General features: G+C 38.7%; 1 protein-coding gene and 1 non-coding gene across 7 annotated transcripts in view; both read left to right on the plus strand.

The window, feature by feature from the left end:
* Positions 1-14: 14 nt before the first annotated feature.
* The window catches only part of TMEM116 (transmembrane protein 116), a 95543-nt gene continuing 78471 nt past the window's right edge, over positions 15-17086 (plus strand). For 4 of the 6 annotated variants that reach the window (XM_073881119.1, XM_073881115.1, XM_025889612.2 and 1 more), the window contains exons 1-3: positions 13792-13880; positions 14407-14453; positions 15108-15171. In XM_073881119.1, the coding sequence (XP_073737220.1) occupies positions 13833-13880; positions 14407-14453; positions 15108-15171 (159 nt within the window). In that variant the 5' untranslated portion in view covers positions 13792-13832. Of the gene's footprint in view, positions 156-12607; positions 12658-13791; positions 13881-14406; positions 14454-15107; positions 15172-17086 lie in introns of those variants that run through there. The other 2 variants (XM_073881116.1, XM_073881114.1) reach the window with 2 other exon arrangements.
* Positions 14674-14775, plus strand: LOC112837516 (U6 spliceosomal RNA). Its single transcript, XR_003211759.1, has one exon. It is a non-coding gene; the product is annotated as a U6 spliceosomal RNA (small nuclear RNA).

Consider the following 17086-nt stretch of genomic DNA (forward strand, 5'->3'; position numbering starts at 1 on the left):
TCCTCTTCCGCGTGAGGAGAGGCTCGAAGCGCGTGCCTGGCGTCTTGCAGCGATTAGTTCGCTCTCTTTACTTTTTGGAAGATGACGAGGCTGGCCATCATTTATTCCTGCTTTTGGCCCGTCTGGCAGTCCATTGGGACCCGCTACTACCTTAGGTTAGTCTGTCAAGTCTGTGTTACCATCCTCACGAGGTCGGTCATACTCCCCCAGCTCCCTTAGCCAGGACCCGAGTAGGTCACGCAGACGCGTCTTTTCGTCAGCATGGGGGTCAGGGCCACCCCTGAACCCTGCCCAGTGCCTGCTCTCTGGTGAGTGCCTCAGCGGCAAGACGCCCGGTTCCTGTAAAAACAGGCTTTACTGAAAGCCCAGTACTTGCCCAGCTAGTCCTAGGCTCCTGGAGGTCTTCAAAACAAAAAAGTCCTAATAATTGTATTCCCTAGATACTTGTTCAGAGCACGGTTTAAACCAGATCCTGGTTTTGCCTGCGAGAATACGGAATAGAGATGAACGAGACAGAGCTCTGGACTGAAGGAACTCACAGTGTTGGGGAGGAGGAGACAGAGCAATAGTAGTAAGACCAATAGAGTGTTGTGAAAACATAAATGGAAATTCAGTTAGTCCCGCTCGGGAGTGTCAGGGAAAGTTGAAGACAGGAAATGACTTTTGAACTGGATCGTGAAAGAGGAGGAGGCATTTACAAGGCAAACACAGAAGGGTATTTCTAGAAAGGGGAAAAACATGATGACTCTGTAAAGGTAAACCGGGGAGCATTGCAAAGGTTCTCATCAAGCTGAAAGGTTTGGAGCCACCACAGGTGTTAACCAGAAGAGTGAAGTTGGATTTGCTGTCACTTAAGAGTGAAGGGAGTGGGGGGGAGAAAAAGGAGCCAAGGGAGTGGATCAGAAGAAGGGAGAAGGTTGAAGTCAGGGAGGCTAGTTAAGGGTCAATTGTAGTAGTCTAGGTGAGAGAGGTTAGGGTCCTGCAGTAGCACACAACGAGAGGGAAGGGTCGAATTGAGAAATTTTGTAGGGTAGAATTCACAAAACTTATGAACAAATGGTGTGAGGTAAGAGAATAAATTATATATACATTATGAGGGGCTTAGCACCATATTAACCATTGTATATGTCTAATGTGTGGGTGTATAAAATCATCAAAGATCATAGGATCTTATAATGGACAACCAGTTTATATAGAAATTTTGAAAGAAAGAGTCAGTGTGTATGTGTTTTGGGGGTTTTGGGAAAATTTATTTTGAGTTTGCTCTAATAAGTTATTAAATAAAATGAGCTACATAGACAAATGATAGAAGGTGAGGGGAAAATTATGAGCTAAAGTGGTTGAAGCAGACTTCGTGTAGGAAGTGGAAATGGAGTTAAGCCTTGGAAGAAAACATTTTAGGTGGAGAACAAATGAAAAGGGAGCAGAAGTGAGAATAAGCATGATGGTTTGGCAAGACTGACTTGGCTGGAGAGAGTTCTCAAAACACTAGTTAGTAAGACAGTTTTAAGCCCAGGTAGGGGAAAGTATTGAAAATCAAACTAAGAATTTTCTGTTTTGTCCTGTACTCAATAAGGAGCTATTAAGAGTTTTTAGAACCTTTTATAAGATGTTTAGACTTTTTAAATTACTCACTTCTGAACATGTAGGTGCTTTGGGTACACCTAGTTAGCATGACCAATCAGGAATGACTTTCTAGTCATAGTTTTGAAGTAGGTTTTGAAAAAAAGTGAAGGAAGAGGATTGGTTGGAGAGGGAAGGGAAGTATCGGTACTTTTGCAATGAATTGCAACAATTCAGTGCAGTACAATAATTGTCTCAGTGCTTCCTTTTAGTAGTGCCCTGGTCCCAGTCAATTGCTTTATAATATTATTAGATTCTTAGCTTCAGGACCCTGACAACAATCTGCACAAATAAGCCAGGTATAATTCTCCATATTTAGGAAGTTATGCAATCCCATAGTTGACACTCATGTGGAAAATCTAAAGGCTGGGAATTGTAGAGAGGTAGGAAGAGGCAGGGCATGTTAAGTTGATGCGAGATTGTTGAGCCTAATGGTCAATAAAGAATTGAGACATTTTATGGTGCAAAAGGTGTTTTTATTATAGTGCAGAGAAAGGACCTGTGGGCAGAAAGAGCTGCAGTGGAGTTGTGAGGAGTTACTGATTATATACTTTCATGTTGGGAGGGGGTTAGGGATAGTGTAAGTCTCTAAGGAATTTGGAAGCAGGGTTCCAGGACCTTGAGGGGTCATTTATTACTGTCTAGTAAAACCTTAATCATAAGACCCTTCAGATGTATATCAGTGGGCCGTATGTTTGGAGGAGGATTGCTAACATATATCTTAGGGCGGTAGAGATAAAGGAAGTTTCCAAAGAGATTTTCATCTGTTAAAGTGGACTTAACGGGATCCTGGAAGTTAGGATAATGTCAAGCTAAGGTTGCCTTTTGCCCCTAGCAAAGCATTAACATTGAGGCAGTTGAGTTTCTGGAGGAAGGTCACCCTGCCAGTCCCAAGTACTTGTCAATGAGCTGAAAGTCATAAGGAAGTTTAATTGTTTCTGTATTTCTTTTGCCTTTGTTCTCCACATCAAAATGAGTGTGCACATGACCCAGGGTAGGAGCTGGAGTGAGGAGGAAAAAAGTGTCATGGTTCTGCTAAAGCAACTAATAAATTTCAGTCTTTTTCTTCTAACATCATCAAGCCATTGTGTCCCCAGTCTCATTGACTTCTTTGCTATCCCTTGTATGTACAAGGCATGTTCTTGCCTCAGGGCCTTTGTACTGGCTTTCTCCCTCTAAAACTTTTCTTTAAGATATTCATATGGCTGGCTCCTTCACTACCCTTAAGTCTTTGCTCATATGTCAGCTTCCTAAGATCTACCCTGACCATCCTTTAAAAAATTGCCCCTTCTGGTAGGGACTACTTAGTTCCAGGCCTTGCATATTCATTTTTACTTCTGCTCTGCTGGAGGGCTCTGCTACAGCCAAGTTAGGCCAGATCCTCAGTCCAAGAAGCATCCAAGCTTAATCCCCCTTTTCATATTTATTGGTGCAGCAGGTACTGGAACAGCGCTGTATGTCTTGCCCCTGGCATTGTGCAATCCAGATGTCAGTTGGTATAGGAAGAATAACCCAGAACCCTGGAACAGACTGGGTCCCAATGATCAATACAAGTTCTACTCAGTGAATGTAGATTACAGCAAACTGAAGAAAGAAGGTCTAGACTTCTAAATGAAATGTTTCACTAGGGGCACCTGGGTGGCTCAGTTGTTAAGCGTCTGCCTTCAGCTCAGGTCATGATCCAGGAGTCCTGGGATCAAGTCTGAAGTCAGGCTCCTTGCTCAGCAGGGAGTCTGCTTCTCCCTCTCCCTCTGCCCCTCCTCCCTGCTCCTGCTTGCATACACACACTCTCTCTCTCAAACAAATAAAATGTAAAAAAAAGAATGCTTTCTACATTAAAAAAAATTCTTTCAGTGTTTCAGTATTTAACAACTATTTACTGTACATTTTTCAGGCACCATACACTCTTGTGGGTAAGGGTTACACTGGTGAACAAAACAGATGTGCTTCCTGCAAGACCTAGTTGGGGAAACCAGCATTAAATAATCACACAAATAAATATATAATTACAAATTGTGATAATTTCTAGAAAGAAAAGTTGAAGATCTATGAAAAAATAGGATGGAGGGATCAGTTGGGATTGGAGTTCATGGGAAACTTCTACAAACAAGTATATGTAAGTTGAGGTAAGACCTAAAGGATGGATAGGATTGAGCTCTCAAGGAACTTAGACTCATGTGATGAGAAAGACATTAAATAATTATAAATAAATATGAAATTGCAGGTTGGTGTGTGTTAGGAAGCACCTTAGGAAAAGAAAAGAGCAAGTGTAAAGGTTCTAGGGTGAGAAAGAACTTGAAATATTTGAGAACTAAAAGAATTCCACTCTGGAATTTATTCTTTAGTAGCAAGGTCATCAGCACAGGAGGAGGTGATAAGTGCAGAGATTAGGGATATTTATTGCAGCATTGTTTGCAGAAGAAAAAAAAAGGAAAGAAAAGGAAGAAAAACAAAACCTGAGGAGAACTCACATGTCTCTGAGAGTAAGTGTTGGATAAATGATCTTTTTTTTTTTTTTCTTAAGTAGGCTCAACACCCAATGTGGGGCCTGAACTCAGGATGCCAAGACCAAGAGTTACATGCTCTACTGACTGAGCAAGCCAGGTGCCCCTAGAGAAAGGATCTTGTATAGAATGTTATACAGCTATGAAATGTGTTAGAACTATTTCCATGAAATACTAGATGAGAAAAGAAATGTGTACAGAAATAAGTGATCCCATTTTTAAAACCCTACAACTATAACATAACATAAACATAACAGCCCCTATTATGTATGTATGCATTTGGATATGGTTTTGTTTTTGTTGCACAAAGAACTTTATTTGCACCAAATAAGGAAATCATGGGAAATAGCTTCTAAAGCTGTGAATTCACTCCAGGAGAGGGCGAACGGGTGCTTTTTGTTTACAGATAGGATGAATAGTTAGTTTTTATTTACTTATTTATTTTTTAGTAATCTCTGTATTCAACACGGGGCTCAAACTCATGAGTTGCCTCCTCTTCCGACTGAGCCAGCCAGGCGCCCCAGGATGAATATTTAGATAGGGAAGCCTTGTCATTGTATGTAGAGGCGGGCATAAAATCCTGTGTGCATCTTAAGAAAACCTGCCTGTACATACTTTGTATGTTATGTAAATGAGGTGGAGGCTCCTCCTTGGGCAGAGATTTTAGTATTATAATGAGGTAAAGGTAATTGCAGGTGTCACTCCAAGGTCCTTCAGGGGTTTAGCTCAAATTATCTGGGTGGTCTGGGTTGGTGGGAGGTCTTGTCAGGGAAGTTGCTGTCGCCTGAGGGGTGGTTTCAGTTTTCATTTGCCTGTTCTTTGGTGCATGCTTCCAGCGACCCAAAGAGCTGCTGTGTCCTTTGTCCCTATCTGGATATATTTTAACAAGCATAGAGAAAGATGTAGAGAAATACATTAGGCTTTTAGCATTGGTTACAGTCCAGAGGAATGGAGAGAAAGAAAATAAGACTAACAAAAGAGAATAAAATTATTATGGAATAATGTTGAGAAAAATGTAGAATATAAAATACTAGCCATAGAATTACTACAAACAGGTAGAAACTGGACATGTATGGGGACAAGGACTTAAAGTAACATCAATAAAAAGAATGTTCTGACTAGCTGATGAGATTGTAGGAAACTTTATTTTGGATTTCTGTTATCGTTTTTTTCAATGAAGTAGCATTAAAAAAATAAGATTTTAACATCCATGGATCAAATCATTTCAACAGAGATGTTTTTCTTCTTTTTGTCCCACTTTTAATTCATGTTATTTTGTCTTATTTTAGTACTCTTAAAAGCCACCTGAAATACTATCTAGGTCAAAGTGGGATATAAGTAAGTAAATAAAAGTAACTTAGCCCTTGCCAATCTCTTCCCCCTTTAATCTTTCCTGCACACTGCCAACGTATTATTGCAATGTTATCATGTAAAATGGGGATAATAATAATACTTGTCTCATAGGATTGTGAGTAGATTAAATTAGTTAACACTAGTTATAAAGCATTTACAACAGTATCTGCTATATAGTACATATTCACTTAAAGACTAGCTATTATGGTTATTATGTCATACCATTTATTTTCTTGGAAATTTGCTTGATTATAGAAATTTATAGTGGCATTTTTACAGGATAAAATCCAAATGCAAGAGCCTCCAAAATCGAGTTATAAATTAAGGAGTCTAAATAAAATGACATTTATAATATCACACGTAGCTACTGAGCTCTTGAAATGTGGCTATTCTGAATTGAGATGTTATAAGAGTAAAATGCACACTGAATTTCAAAGTACAAAATTACAAATGTAAAATATATCAGTAATTTTTTTATATTGATTGCATGCTGAAAGGACAAAATTTGGATATTTAGGTTAAGTAAAATTTATTAAAATTTCATCTGTTTTTGCTTTTTTAATGTGGTCACTAGAAACTTTTATTTGTTTTTTTTAAAAGATTTTATTTATTTGAGAGAAAGAGAGAGTGAGAGAGAGCATGGGCAGGGTGAAGGGCAGAGGGAGAAGTAGACTCCCCGCTAAGCAGGGAGCCCAATGTGGGACTCCACCCCAGGACTCTGGGATCATGACCTGAGCCCAAGGCAGACACTTAACCAACTGAGCCACATAGCCACCCCCACTAGAAACTTTTAAATTACATCCATGACACATATTTTTATTGGATGACACTGCTCTAGATTTTTTTAAAGAGTTTATTTACTAGAGAGTGAGTGAGGGAGCACAAGCAGGGGAGTGGGAGAGGGAGAAGCAGGCTCCCCACCAAGCAGGGAGCCCCATGCAGGGCTGGATCCCAGGACACTGGGATCATGACCTGAGCCGAAGGCAGACGCTCAACCGACTGAGCCACCCAGGGGCCCCTGCTCTAGATTTCTAAAGTAAAATGTTGCTACTTTTTCATCCTAATCTTTGTCCAGTTGGTACTTTAGATGCAAGGACAGTATACTTACATTTACTTCTATTAACTTGTATTAAATAAAACTCATTATTATAAAGTATTTAGGTCTTATTAGATCTTAAGTCTGTCATCTACTTGAGTACGTTTACTGAATGTATTTACTGAAAATACTGAGTACCTATTCTAGGTACTGTTTTAGGTACTGAAGATATTGGGGTGAGTTAGACAGATAGGTTGCCTATCCTCAAGGAGGTTACAGTATACTAGGGGAAAGCAGACAGCACAAACAAACATGGTATTTTGGAATTTGATAAATGTTACATCTCTGAGGTAATGACATTTAAGCTGATACTTGAAGGATGAGAAGGAGCTGGTCATATGATTATCTGGTGGAAGAACATTCCAGAGAGAGGGAAGCTATTATAAATGATCTGAATTGGAAAAGTACCTGATACATTGGATGAAAACACAGTGGCAGACCCTAAGATAGTCTCCAATAATCCCTGCCTTTTAGTATTTACCCTCTCATGTGATCCTTTCTCCTTGGCTATTGGCAAAATCTATGGTCAGTAGAATACAGGAGAGGTGATGAAATATCACTTCAGTGATTTTGTTACATAAGGTTCTGACTTCCATTTTGATAGGAAGACATCTTGCAGAAATCCATGTGGCAAAGAACTGAGTGAAGTGTTTGGCCAACAATTAGTTTGGAACTTACGCCCTTAGATCAACAACCCTCAAAGAACTGAATTAGACCAACAACTTTGTGAACTTGAAAGCAGAACACTTCCCCATTTGAGCCTTCAGATGAGACTCAGTCCTGGTTGATATCTTGATTATAGCCTTGTGAGAGGCCCTGAAGCAGAGGATCCAACTAAACTAAGCTATTCTTGTACTCGTGACCCACAGAAGCTGTGGGTCATCATGAGATGATAAATGTGTGTTTTAAGCCACTAAATTTGTGGAAAGTTGTTATGCAACAGTAATAGCACACACACATATTTGATAAATGTGCCCACTGTATTTTCTCTCAAGTAATGAAAGTGTTTTACAGAACTGTGCCAAGTCAGAATGCTGATTCACTCCACTAGAAGTCATTTCTAAGTTGATATTTATAAATTAGTTAGCGCTCCCTTAGGCTTATTTGTGCAAGAAATGCCCTTAATTGTACTTCTACTTGGTCTATAGTTCATTTTTTTTTAAGATTTTATTTATTTATTTGAGAGAGAGAGAGAGAGAGAGAGAGAAAGAGCACGAGTGGGGCAGAGGGAGGGGGAGAGGGAGAAGCAGACTTCCCGCTAAGCAGGGAGCCTAATGCGGGACTAGATCCCAGGACCCTAAGATCATGACCTGAGCTGAAGGCAGAGGCTTAACCAGCTGAGCCACTCAGACACCCCTCATTTTTTTTTAAAGATTTTATTTATTTATTCGAGAGAGAGGGAGAATGTAAGCAGGGGAGGAGCAGAGGGAGAGGAAGAGAGAGAATCCCAAGCAGACCTGCTGAACGTGGAGCCTGACGCGGGTGGGGCTTGATCTTATGAGCCTGAGATCACAACCCAAGCCGAAACCAAGAATCAGACACTCACCCAGCTGAGCCACTCAGGTGTCTCTCCTTATTTTTATATCATGAAATTTCTCACCAAATTCTTTGTCAAAATACCATATATACTGTGTCTGGTAATTCTATCCAAAGAGAGAGTGGGGTAGTCTGACATGATTTTTTTATAAATCCAGGAGGGCGGAGCAGATGGCAGAGGAGTAGGAGACCTGGATTTCATCTGGTCTCAGGAATTCAGCTGGATAGGGATCAAACCATTCTGAACACCTACGAACTCAACAGGAGATTTTTTTATAAATCCATTTTTAGAGATTACTTTTTTTAAAATTGTTTAAAAGCACACCTTTGGATAGTTCATTTTAGAATCTTATTTGGGATGAGTACTGAGATCTTTGACCTACGGCTTGCAGATTCCACCATCCTTTCTCCTTATAAAAATTAAAAATTTAGTTATCACCAGTTTTCTATAATTTCTAGAAATTTCTACAGTTTTCTACAATTTCTAACAATTTTCCCCTTTTTACACAAACTCTCAGATTTCATTCAATGGTTTATTGGGTTAACCTGCAAGTTTTATCAAAGTCCTAGAGTGTAATTTGTTCAGACCAGGAGTGGTGGATTCATTTAGAGCAGTCAGGTGCTCTCTTACAATCTTTATCTTCAGTTCCCTCTTACAGTGTTTGTTTTACACTTTTTGTTCTAAATATTATTTTTTCAGTAGGAAAGACAGAAACATGTTATCCATTAATCATTACACCATGAATTTCAGCAAGGGACATTTACTGTATCCCTATAAAATTTTCCTATTTACAGTTTATCCTCTTAAAGTGTACAATTCAATGAGTTTTAGTATATTCATAAAGTGTGCAACCATCGCTACTGCCTAATTTTGGAATATTTTTGTCACCCTAAAAAGAAATCTTGTGCCCATCAGTATTCACTCCCCATTCTCTCCCAGATTACCTTCCTAGTTCTAGGCAACTACTAATTTACTTTATGTGTCTATAAATTTGCTTGTTTTGGACATTTATACAAATGGAATCATACAGTATGTGGTCTTTTGTGATTGGCTTCTTTAGCATAATGTTTTCAAGGTTCTTCATGTTGTAGAATGCATCAGTACTTCTTTGCTTTTAATTGTTGAATATTTCATTATGTGGGTATACTACATTTTATTTATCTATTCACCAGTTGATGGACACTTGTGTTTCTACCTTTTGTCTTTTAGGAATAACAACATTATAAACATTTGTGTTCAAGTTTTTGTGTGGACATATGTTTAATTTCTCTTAGGTATATGCCTAGAAGTAGAACTGAGTTTATACCTCGCAGCTGAGTCATATCGTATATGTTTAACCTTTTGAGGAACTGCCAAAGTGGTTGCAGCATTTTACATTCTCACCAGCAGTGTATAAGAGTTTCTATTCTTCCACATTTTCAGCAACACTTGCTATTGTCTATCTTTTTTTTAAAGATTTTATTTATTTATTTGACAGAGAGATAGCAAGAGCATATTATATATAATAAAATGAGATAGCTATAATAAAATGAGAAATATTATCTCATTGTGATTTTAATCTGTATTTCCCTGCTGGCTTATGAGGTTAATCATCTTTTCCTATGGTAATTAGTCATTTGTTTATTTGGGGGCAGAAATTTCTATTTAAAACCTTTGTGCTTTTTTTTTTAAGATTTTATTTATTTATTTGACAGAGAGCTAGCAAGAGCAGGAACACAAGCAGGGGGAGTGGGAGAGGGAGAAGCAGGCTTCCTGCGGAGCAGGGAGCCTGATTCGGGGCTCGATCCCAGGACCCTGGGATCATGACCTGAGCTGAAGGCAGACACTTAATGACTGAGCTACCCAGGCGCCCCTTGCCCATTTTTAAATTGGGTTGTATTTTTATTATTGAATTGTAGGAGATTTTTTTTTAAGATTTTATTTATTTATTTACTTATTTATTTAGAGAGTGTGCATGTGAGTGGGGGAAGAGGGAGAGAGAATCTCAAGCAGACTCCCTGCTGAGCATGGAGCCTGCTGTGGGGTTTGATCCCATCATCTTTTTTTTTTTAAAGATTTTATTTATTTATTTATTTGAGAGAGAGAGAGAAAGAACATGAGATGGGGGGAGGGTCAGTGGGAGAAGCAGACTCCCCGCTGAGCAGGGATCCCGATGCGGGACTCGATCCAGGGACTCCAGGATCATGACCTGAGCCAAAGGCAGTCGCTTAACCAACTGAGCCACCCAGGTGCCCATCATCTTGAGATCATGACCTGAGCCAAAATCAAGAGTCAGAGGCTTAACTGACTGAGCCACCCAGGTGCCCTTGTAGGAGTTCTTTATATATTCTCTATATAAGTCCATTATTAGGTGTATGGTTTACAAATATTTTTTTTCCATTCTGTGGCTTGTCTTCACTTTCTTGATGGTATCCTTTGAAGCAGAAAAGTTTTTAATTTTGAAGAAGGCCAATTTATCTGTTTTTTCTTTTGTTGCTGATGCATTTGTTATCATATCTAAGAAGCCATTGCCTAATAAAAGAGCTACCTTGATGTTACATTAGTTTTTTTATTTTAAAGATTTTATTTATCAATTTGAGAGAGAGAGCTACAGAGAGCACGGGGTGGGGGAGGGGCAGAAGGAAAGAGAAGCAGGCTCCCCACCGAGCAGGGAGCCCTACATGGGGCTGGATCCCAGGATCCTGAGATCATGACTTGAGCCGAAGGCAGATGCTCAACCCACTGAGCCACCCAGGCACCCCACATTAGTTGTTTTTTTTTTTTAAGACTTTATTTATTTATTTGTCAGAGAGAGAGCACAAGCAGCAGGCCGGGGGAGCTGCAGGCAGTGGGAGAAGCAAGCTCTCCACTGAGCAAGGAACCTGATGTGGGACTCCATCCCAGGACCCTAGGATCATGACCTGAGCTGAAGGCAGATGCTTAAATGACTGAGCTACCTTGGTGTCCCAGATGTTACATTAATTTTTTTTTTAAAAGATTTTATTTATTTATTTGACACAGAGAGAGAGAGAGCACAGATAGAGTGGCAGGCAGAGGGAGAAGCAGGCTCTCCGCTGAGCAGGGAGCCCGATGCGGGGCTCAATCCCAGGGCCCTGGGATTATGATCTGAGCTGAAGGCAGACACCCAACTGACTGAGCCACTCAGGTGCCCTGATGTTACATTAATTTTTAACATTATCTTTCCCTGTGTTCCTATTAACTAGTTCTCCACTAGGATATTGTGTGTGTTAAGAGTGCAAACTATGAAGTCATAGTTTGATAACTTGTAACCACTTGATAACTCTGTAACCACTAGAAGTGACTTCTTTAAGCCTCAGTTTCTTCATCTGAAAAATGGGAACATTACTGGGGTGCCTGGTTAGCTCAGTTGGTAGAACATGGAACTCTTGACCTTAGGGTCGTGAGTTCAAGCCCCACATTGGGTGTAGAGTCTACTAAAAAATTTTTTTTTTAAATGGGAATATTACTTCTTACCTCAAAGGTTGTGTTGACAATTAAAATGCTTAGCATAGAGCCTTACGCATAGATAGCACTTGATAGTTGGTAGATGTTATTACTAGAAATCGTATTTGAGTTAAGTATAAGTTTTGCTTAAATAAAAAATATTTTACTAGGAAGGTGTCTTTCTTGACTTTGTATCCACAGTAGTAACTTGCTCATGGTAGAAGTTTAATGAATATCTATTAATTTAATTGATACATGAAATGTAGTAACCCATTACATTAAGTGAGCTGTGATGTTTCTGAGCTTACTAAGGAGCTAAGTGAAAGAACAGAAAACTAAAAATAAGTATCATTCATTTGGGCTTGGGTTAGCCCTTGCAGAAAAGGAAGATGGGAAGATTATGTTTCAAAAGATATTTCAAGGGGGAATGATGCTAAATATACAAAAAACAGGGTACTAATAATAGAGAGAAAAATGGAAAGGTAAATCCCCACATAGGAATTTGGTCAGTGGCATAAGACATTTTAGAAGAGGTGGCAGGAGAGAAAAGTTCTTAATGTCAAGAGCAGCAGACTGATTTGGCATGGTTGTTCCTCGAACAATCTGAGATTTGTTCTTGGCTGAACAAGAGTCCTTTGTCCAAAAGCATTCTCTTATCACTTAGTGAGACTGTCATTAGTCCTCTCACCCTTATTAGATAGATATATGTTTAGAGGCCTCAGAACACTCCCTGAGACCTTATGGTAGGGATTTCTGAACGAGGAATCTACTTGTGTTTTTTATTTGTTTATCTAATGATTTTTTAATAAAGATTTTATTTATTTATTTGACAGAGGGACACAGCGGGAGAGGGAACACAAGCAGGGGGAATGGGAGAGGGAGAAGCAGCCTTTCCACCAAGCAGAGAGTCCGACACAGGGCTCCATCCCAGGACCCTGGGATCACGTCCTGAGCTGAAAGCAGATGCTTAATGACTGAGCCACTCAGGCGCCCCTGTTTATCAAATGATCTAAGCAAAGTGGTTAGAGCCTACCTCCACTTTTAAGTTTCCCACCAGAACCTACCTCTTAACGATGTCCCTTCTTCTACTCCACACTATGGTAAATAAATGAATCGTATATTAACCTCATATGAATAAATGAATCACATATTTAAATCACCAAATCACTGAACCTATGCAAATGATCCAATTTATGTTATCAATAAATATTTGTAGAGTGTATGAAAGTATAGTTAGATGAAAGATAAACGGTTATATAAATGAAATGTTCTTGGGCCCCTGGGTGGCTCAGTCGTTAAGCGTCTACCTTGGGCTCAGGTCATGGTCCCAGGGTCCTGGGATCGAGTCCCGCATCCGGCGTCCTGCTCTGCGGGGAGCCTCCCTCTCCCACTCCCCCTGCTTGTGTTCCCTCTCTTCCTGTCTATCTCTCTGTCAAATAAATAAATAAAATCTTTAAAAAAATAAATGAAATGAAATGTTTTTCCTTCTGCTTTCTCCTTACCATAGTCTTTGTCCAAATTTCACCAGTTCTTCCGAATATTGTTCAAATGATAGGCAGTGTATATTTTTTTGTATGCAGATAATTTGAGATTCTGGTATTCAGTCCATTTTTCCTACTATGTTATAAGCTCCTGGAAGTCTGGGTCTGTCTCTTACTTGTATCTTCTGTAGCACAATGCTTTATACAGAGTGGTTATATAAACATAAGTATATTAAATGAATCATGTAATTTAATATATTTCTGGTGGGAATTTTTGGTACAGAATATTTCAGATGTTACTATTAAATATGAGATATTAACAACACCTTCTCTTCACGGCTTTTCTTGGTATTACTAAAAATTTACTGATTGTTTAATATGCAGTCTCTCTTTTCCATCACAGGCTTTTGTCCCTAAATGGGGCAAGTTTTAAGCAGACCTTCTTTCTTACTTATTTTTTTCTCCCTTTTTTCTGTTCCACTTCTCTCTTGCAGCTCTATTTATCTTTTCACCATTCTCTCTATTTTTTATTATTCCTGTCTCTTCCTCTTCTTACAATTCCTAATGCTTTTTAGGACTTTGTTTCCTTGTCACCTGCTCTTTCTATTTTTGTTCTTTCTGCTTGGCTTTCTCCTCCACTTGTCCCCACCTTCTTTCCTTGTTTTCAAGATACAGGGCAGTATTGGTAGGGAGGGGCCCAGCTGGGCTAGGGGTGGAGCCACTTGTTCAGTGCTTCAAGATTCAGAACCTGAGAAGGGTTGGGCTGTTTAAGCATAGCTGGGGCCGAAGTCCCTATGGCCTTCCTGCTGGGGGCTAGCATTCTGGAGGACAGTTGGGACTTGGTGAGATTATAAATTGTCCCTTTCTTTTTGCTCCCCCTTTCTTCCTCCTTGTTCTGTATTTTTCACTTGCAGTATCTCTTTACTACTTCTTCCTATTTCTTTATTGCCTACTATTCTATTTTTTCTCTAGCTCTCAGCCGACTTTATTTAGTATTTGTTTACCTTTCCTTTTACCCATTCTTTTCACACATCTGTCTATTCTCTCTCAAAACTTAACTTTTCCTGTGTCGTCTTAATTTTATTCTTTCCTTTTTAAATCTTCTCATCCAACTCTTTTTTCATTTAGTCATTTTCTGTCCACCTCTCTATTCTTTTTATCTTACTGTTTCCAGAGGTGGAGCAATAAGAGAGGACACAAGGATCCACCTTGCCTTTCCAGAGGCCTTTCTGCTCCTTCTCAGACTTGTAGGGTATTTTGATTAGACACTGAAGACTTTGTGCTCTGCACAGTTAATAAACAGTGAAATTGGAGTAAGGTTGGATATTAAATGTAAAAGTTTTAATTTTATTCTCTTGTTTTATTTAGGTTTTTTCTGCAATACAGTGGATACAATTTGTTATGGCTACTCTGAGGTAAATTTATTTAATCTCATGTACTATGACTGTTTGAAGTAGTAGAAGCAAAGCTGTAGAATTCTAAAGTTTTCTGCATTTTCCCCCTGGGTATTTGCTTTTACTCTTTAGGGAGAAATGCTGTTCTTTACCATGTTGATATTTTCTGATTAATAAAATGTAACATCAACAATAACAAAAAAACAGATTGAGGAATTATATCTGAAAATCAAAGGACTTGGTCAACAGGATTGATTTGCAAAATCAGTAGGAATGATACAGAGAAGATTAGCATGGCCCCTATGCAAAGATGACACACATTCATGAAGCATTCCATATTTTAGAAAAATGTGCAGTTTATTTTACATCCATTATATATCAGTAAAGCTATAAAAAATCATTAGGCTGCTCCCCTCCTTGCCTCCTCTGCCCCCCTAGACTGCAGGCCTGGGTTGGGTTCTCTTGGGCGCAGCCGGAGGAGGCCTCCCGAGGGACATTTTGTAAATGGAATTCTGTCGTGTGGGCGTGTGACTTGATGTTTGTACTGCGATTTTTGGCAATACCAAGCTTTATTAAACATACCGAGTTCATTTTTAACTAAAAAAAAAAAATCATTAGGAAAAATGAGGGAGTCCCACTAGTCCTCTTTTAATGATTATCTTTTATCTCTGTCAGTGTTATAGGCTCAAGTTCACTTATTGCCTATGCCGTATTCCCGAATATACAGAAATCTCCAGAGGTGAGCAAACTCTTTTTGTGTTGGATTTGAACTTTTAGTGACTTAGCTTTTGAAATAAATAAGAGAAGTGTGACCATAAATAATGGAATAATTCTATGAATTACTTGTAAATTTGTCATGATACATTGAGATATTTTAGACATAGTCAATAGGTTTCCCTTTTCTTCTAGGTAATTATTTTAACTATAACTTTGAATACTGAGAGATTGCCTACTAAAAAGTACACTTTTTTGCTATTCACTGATTATTAAAGTTAGGAAACAGAGTTGTTTGAAGCCTCTAGTCACTCTAAGCACAGTATGGTCCTGCCAAGAGGTGAGTTTTCTGATATTGATATCTTGGTAACATTGCTAGTGGGGCTAGGATATAGCTCAGAGACTTTGTTGTGCAAAAAATATTAGGTTTGTTGCTCAGGCCTTCTAGGCAATTACAATTTAATGTGAAAACAGAGTAAAAATACATCCTATGTAAAATTATTCATACCAAAAAGATCAAGTAAAAAAACCTTTCCTTTTATTGAGGTATAATTGACAAACAAAAATTGTATATATTTAAGGTGTAAACAAACAAAAAACCTTCCTGATTGAGAGAGGACTAGGAAGAGAGGTGTATTTCCTAGCTATGAAAAGATTTTAAGAGAAATGTAACAACTACTTCTCTAACCAGGCCCAATGGCACAAAATTAGACAAAATATAGTTCAGGATGTAAATGGGAGAGCTTTTGTATGTGGAAAATGTGATTGGGTTTTATTGGGCCCACTTTAGTAATCCAAATAGTTCTGTATGTTGAACACTTTCTGAGTTCCAAGTATGCTGGGTGCTTTACAAACTTTATCTTATTGGCTATCATCACTCTCCCATGAGAAGGATGATATTAGCTCCATTTCATAGGTGAGGAAATTGAGGCTCAAAGTCATGAAATAACTTGTTCAAATTTTACAGTAAGTAGCAGAACAGATTTTCAAAAGTCCACCTCTTAGCTACAGTCCCCCTTCAAATTAAACACAGTATTTAGTATTTATTATATTCTAGACAAATGTGCTCAGTGTTTTAAATACATTTTTCATTTAATCCTTAAAACAACTCTGTGAGGAGGATATTATTAATCTCATATTATAGTGAAGAAATAGAATCCTAGTAAGCTTGAGGGACATTCCTAAGGTCTTATTTATAGCCAGTAAGTTGTTAGAGCTAGAATTTGAGTATAGGATTGTCTTGTTCCAAAGCCTTTCTCCATATATGCTTTTTAAGCCACTGAAATATGATACCTAATGAAGATAGGATTTTGAATTTCAGACATAGACTGTGACTGTGTAGGTAAAACTGGAGAGTAGAAGTCTTGGTACTGTAGTATCATTGCCTACCAAAGTAATCTTAGGCCACATATCTTTCTGTGATTCAGATTTCCCTAATGTTTGTCTCCTTTGATGAAATTTGAATTCATACATGATTAAGTTAATAAAGTATTAGTTATATAGTAGAGAGAGCTAAGCAGAGATTCTCAGTCTCTGCATTATTTATCTGTTGGACTGGATGATTATTGTTATAGGGGGCTGTGTGCACATTAGGATGTTTAGCTGACTTTACCCACTAGATGCTAAAAGCAAACCACCTCCCCCTACCTTTGAGGTTGTAAAAACCAAAATATCTTCAAATATTGCCAGATGTCTCCTCGGGGAGGCAAAATTGCTCCTGGCTGAGAACCACTGCTCTAAGGTGACTTCTGATGTGACAATAGGTTAGAGCTTTATAAAGATGTGGGATCTAGTTTGGCCTAGGATGTGACCTTTAGTTTCTCTGGCTTCAGTTCTCATACCTTTCACATAACCAGAGCCTAAAGGACCTTAGCAACCACTAGTTCACTGGTTCCCACACATTCTGTTTTCTTGGTGTAGGAAAAATTCCAATTTTTCCA

The sequence above is a fragment of the Callorhinus ursinus genome, unplaced genomic scaffold (assembly GCF_003265705.2).
Source record: "Callorhinus ursinus isolate GAN/ISIS: 27379988/994484 unplaced genomic scaffold, GSC_fseal_2.0 scaffold41, whole genome shotgun sequence".
NCBI lineage: Eukaryota > Metazoa > Chordata > Mammalia > Carnivora > Otariidae > Callorhinus > Callorhinus ursinus.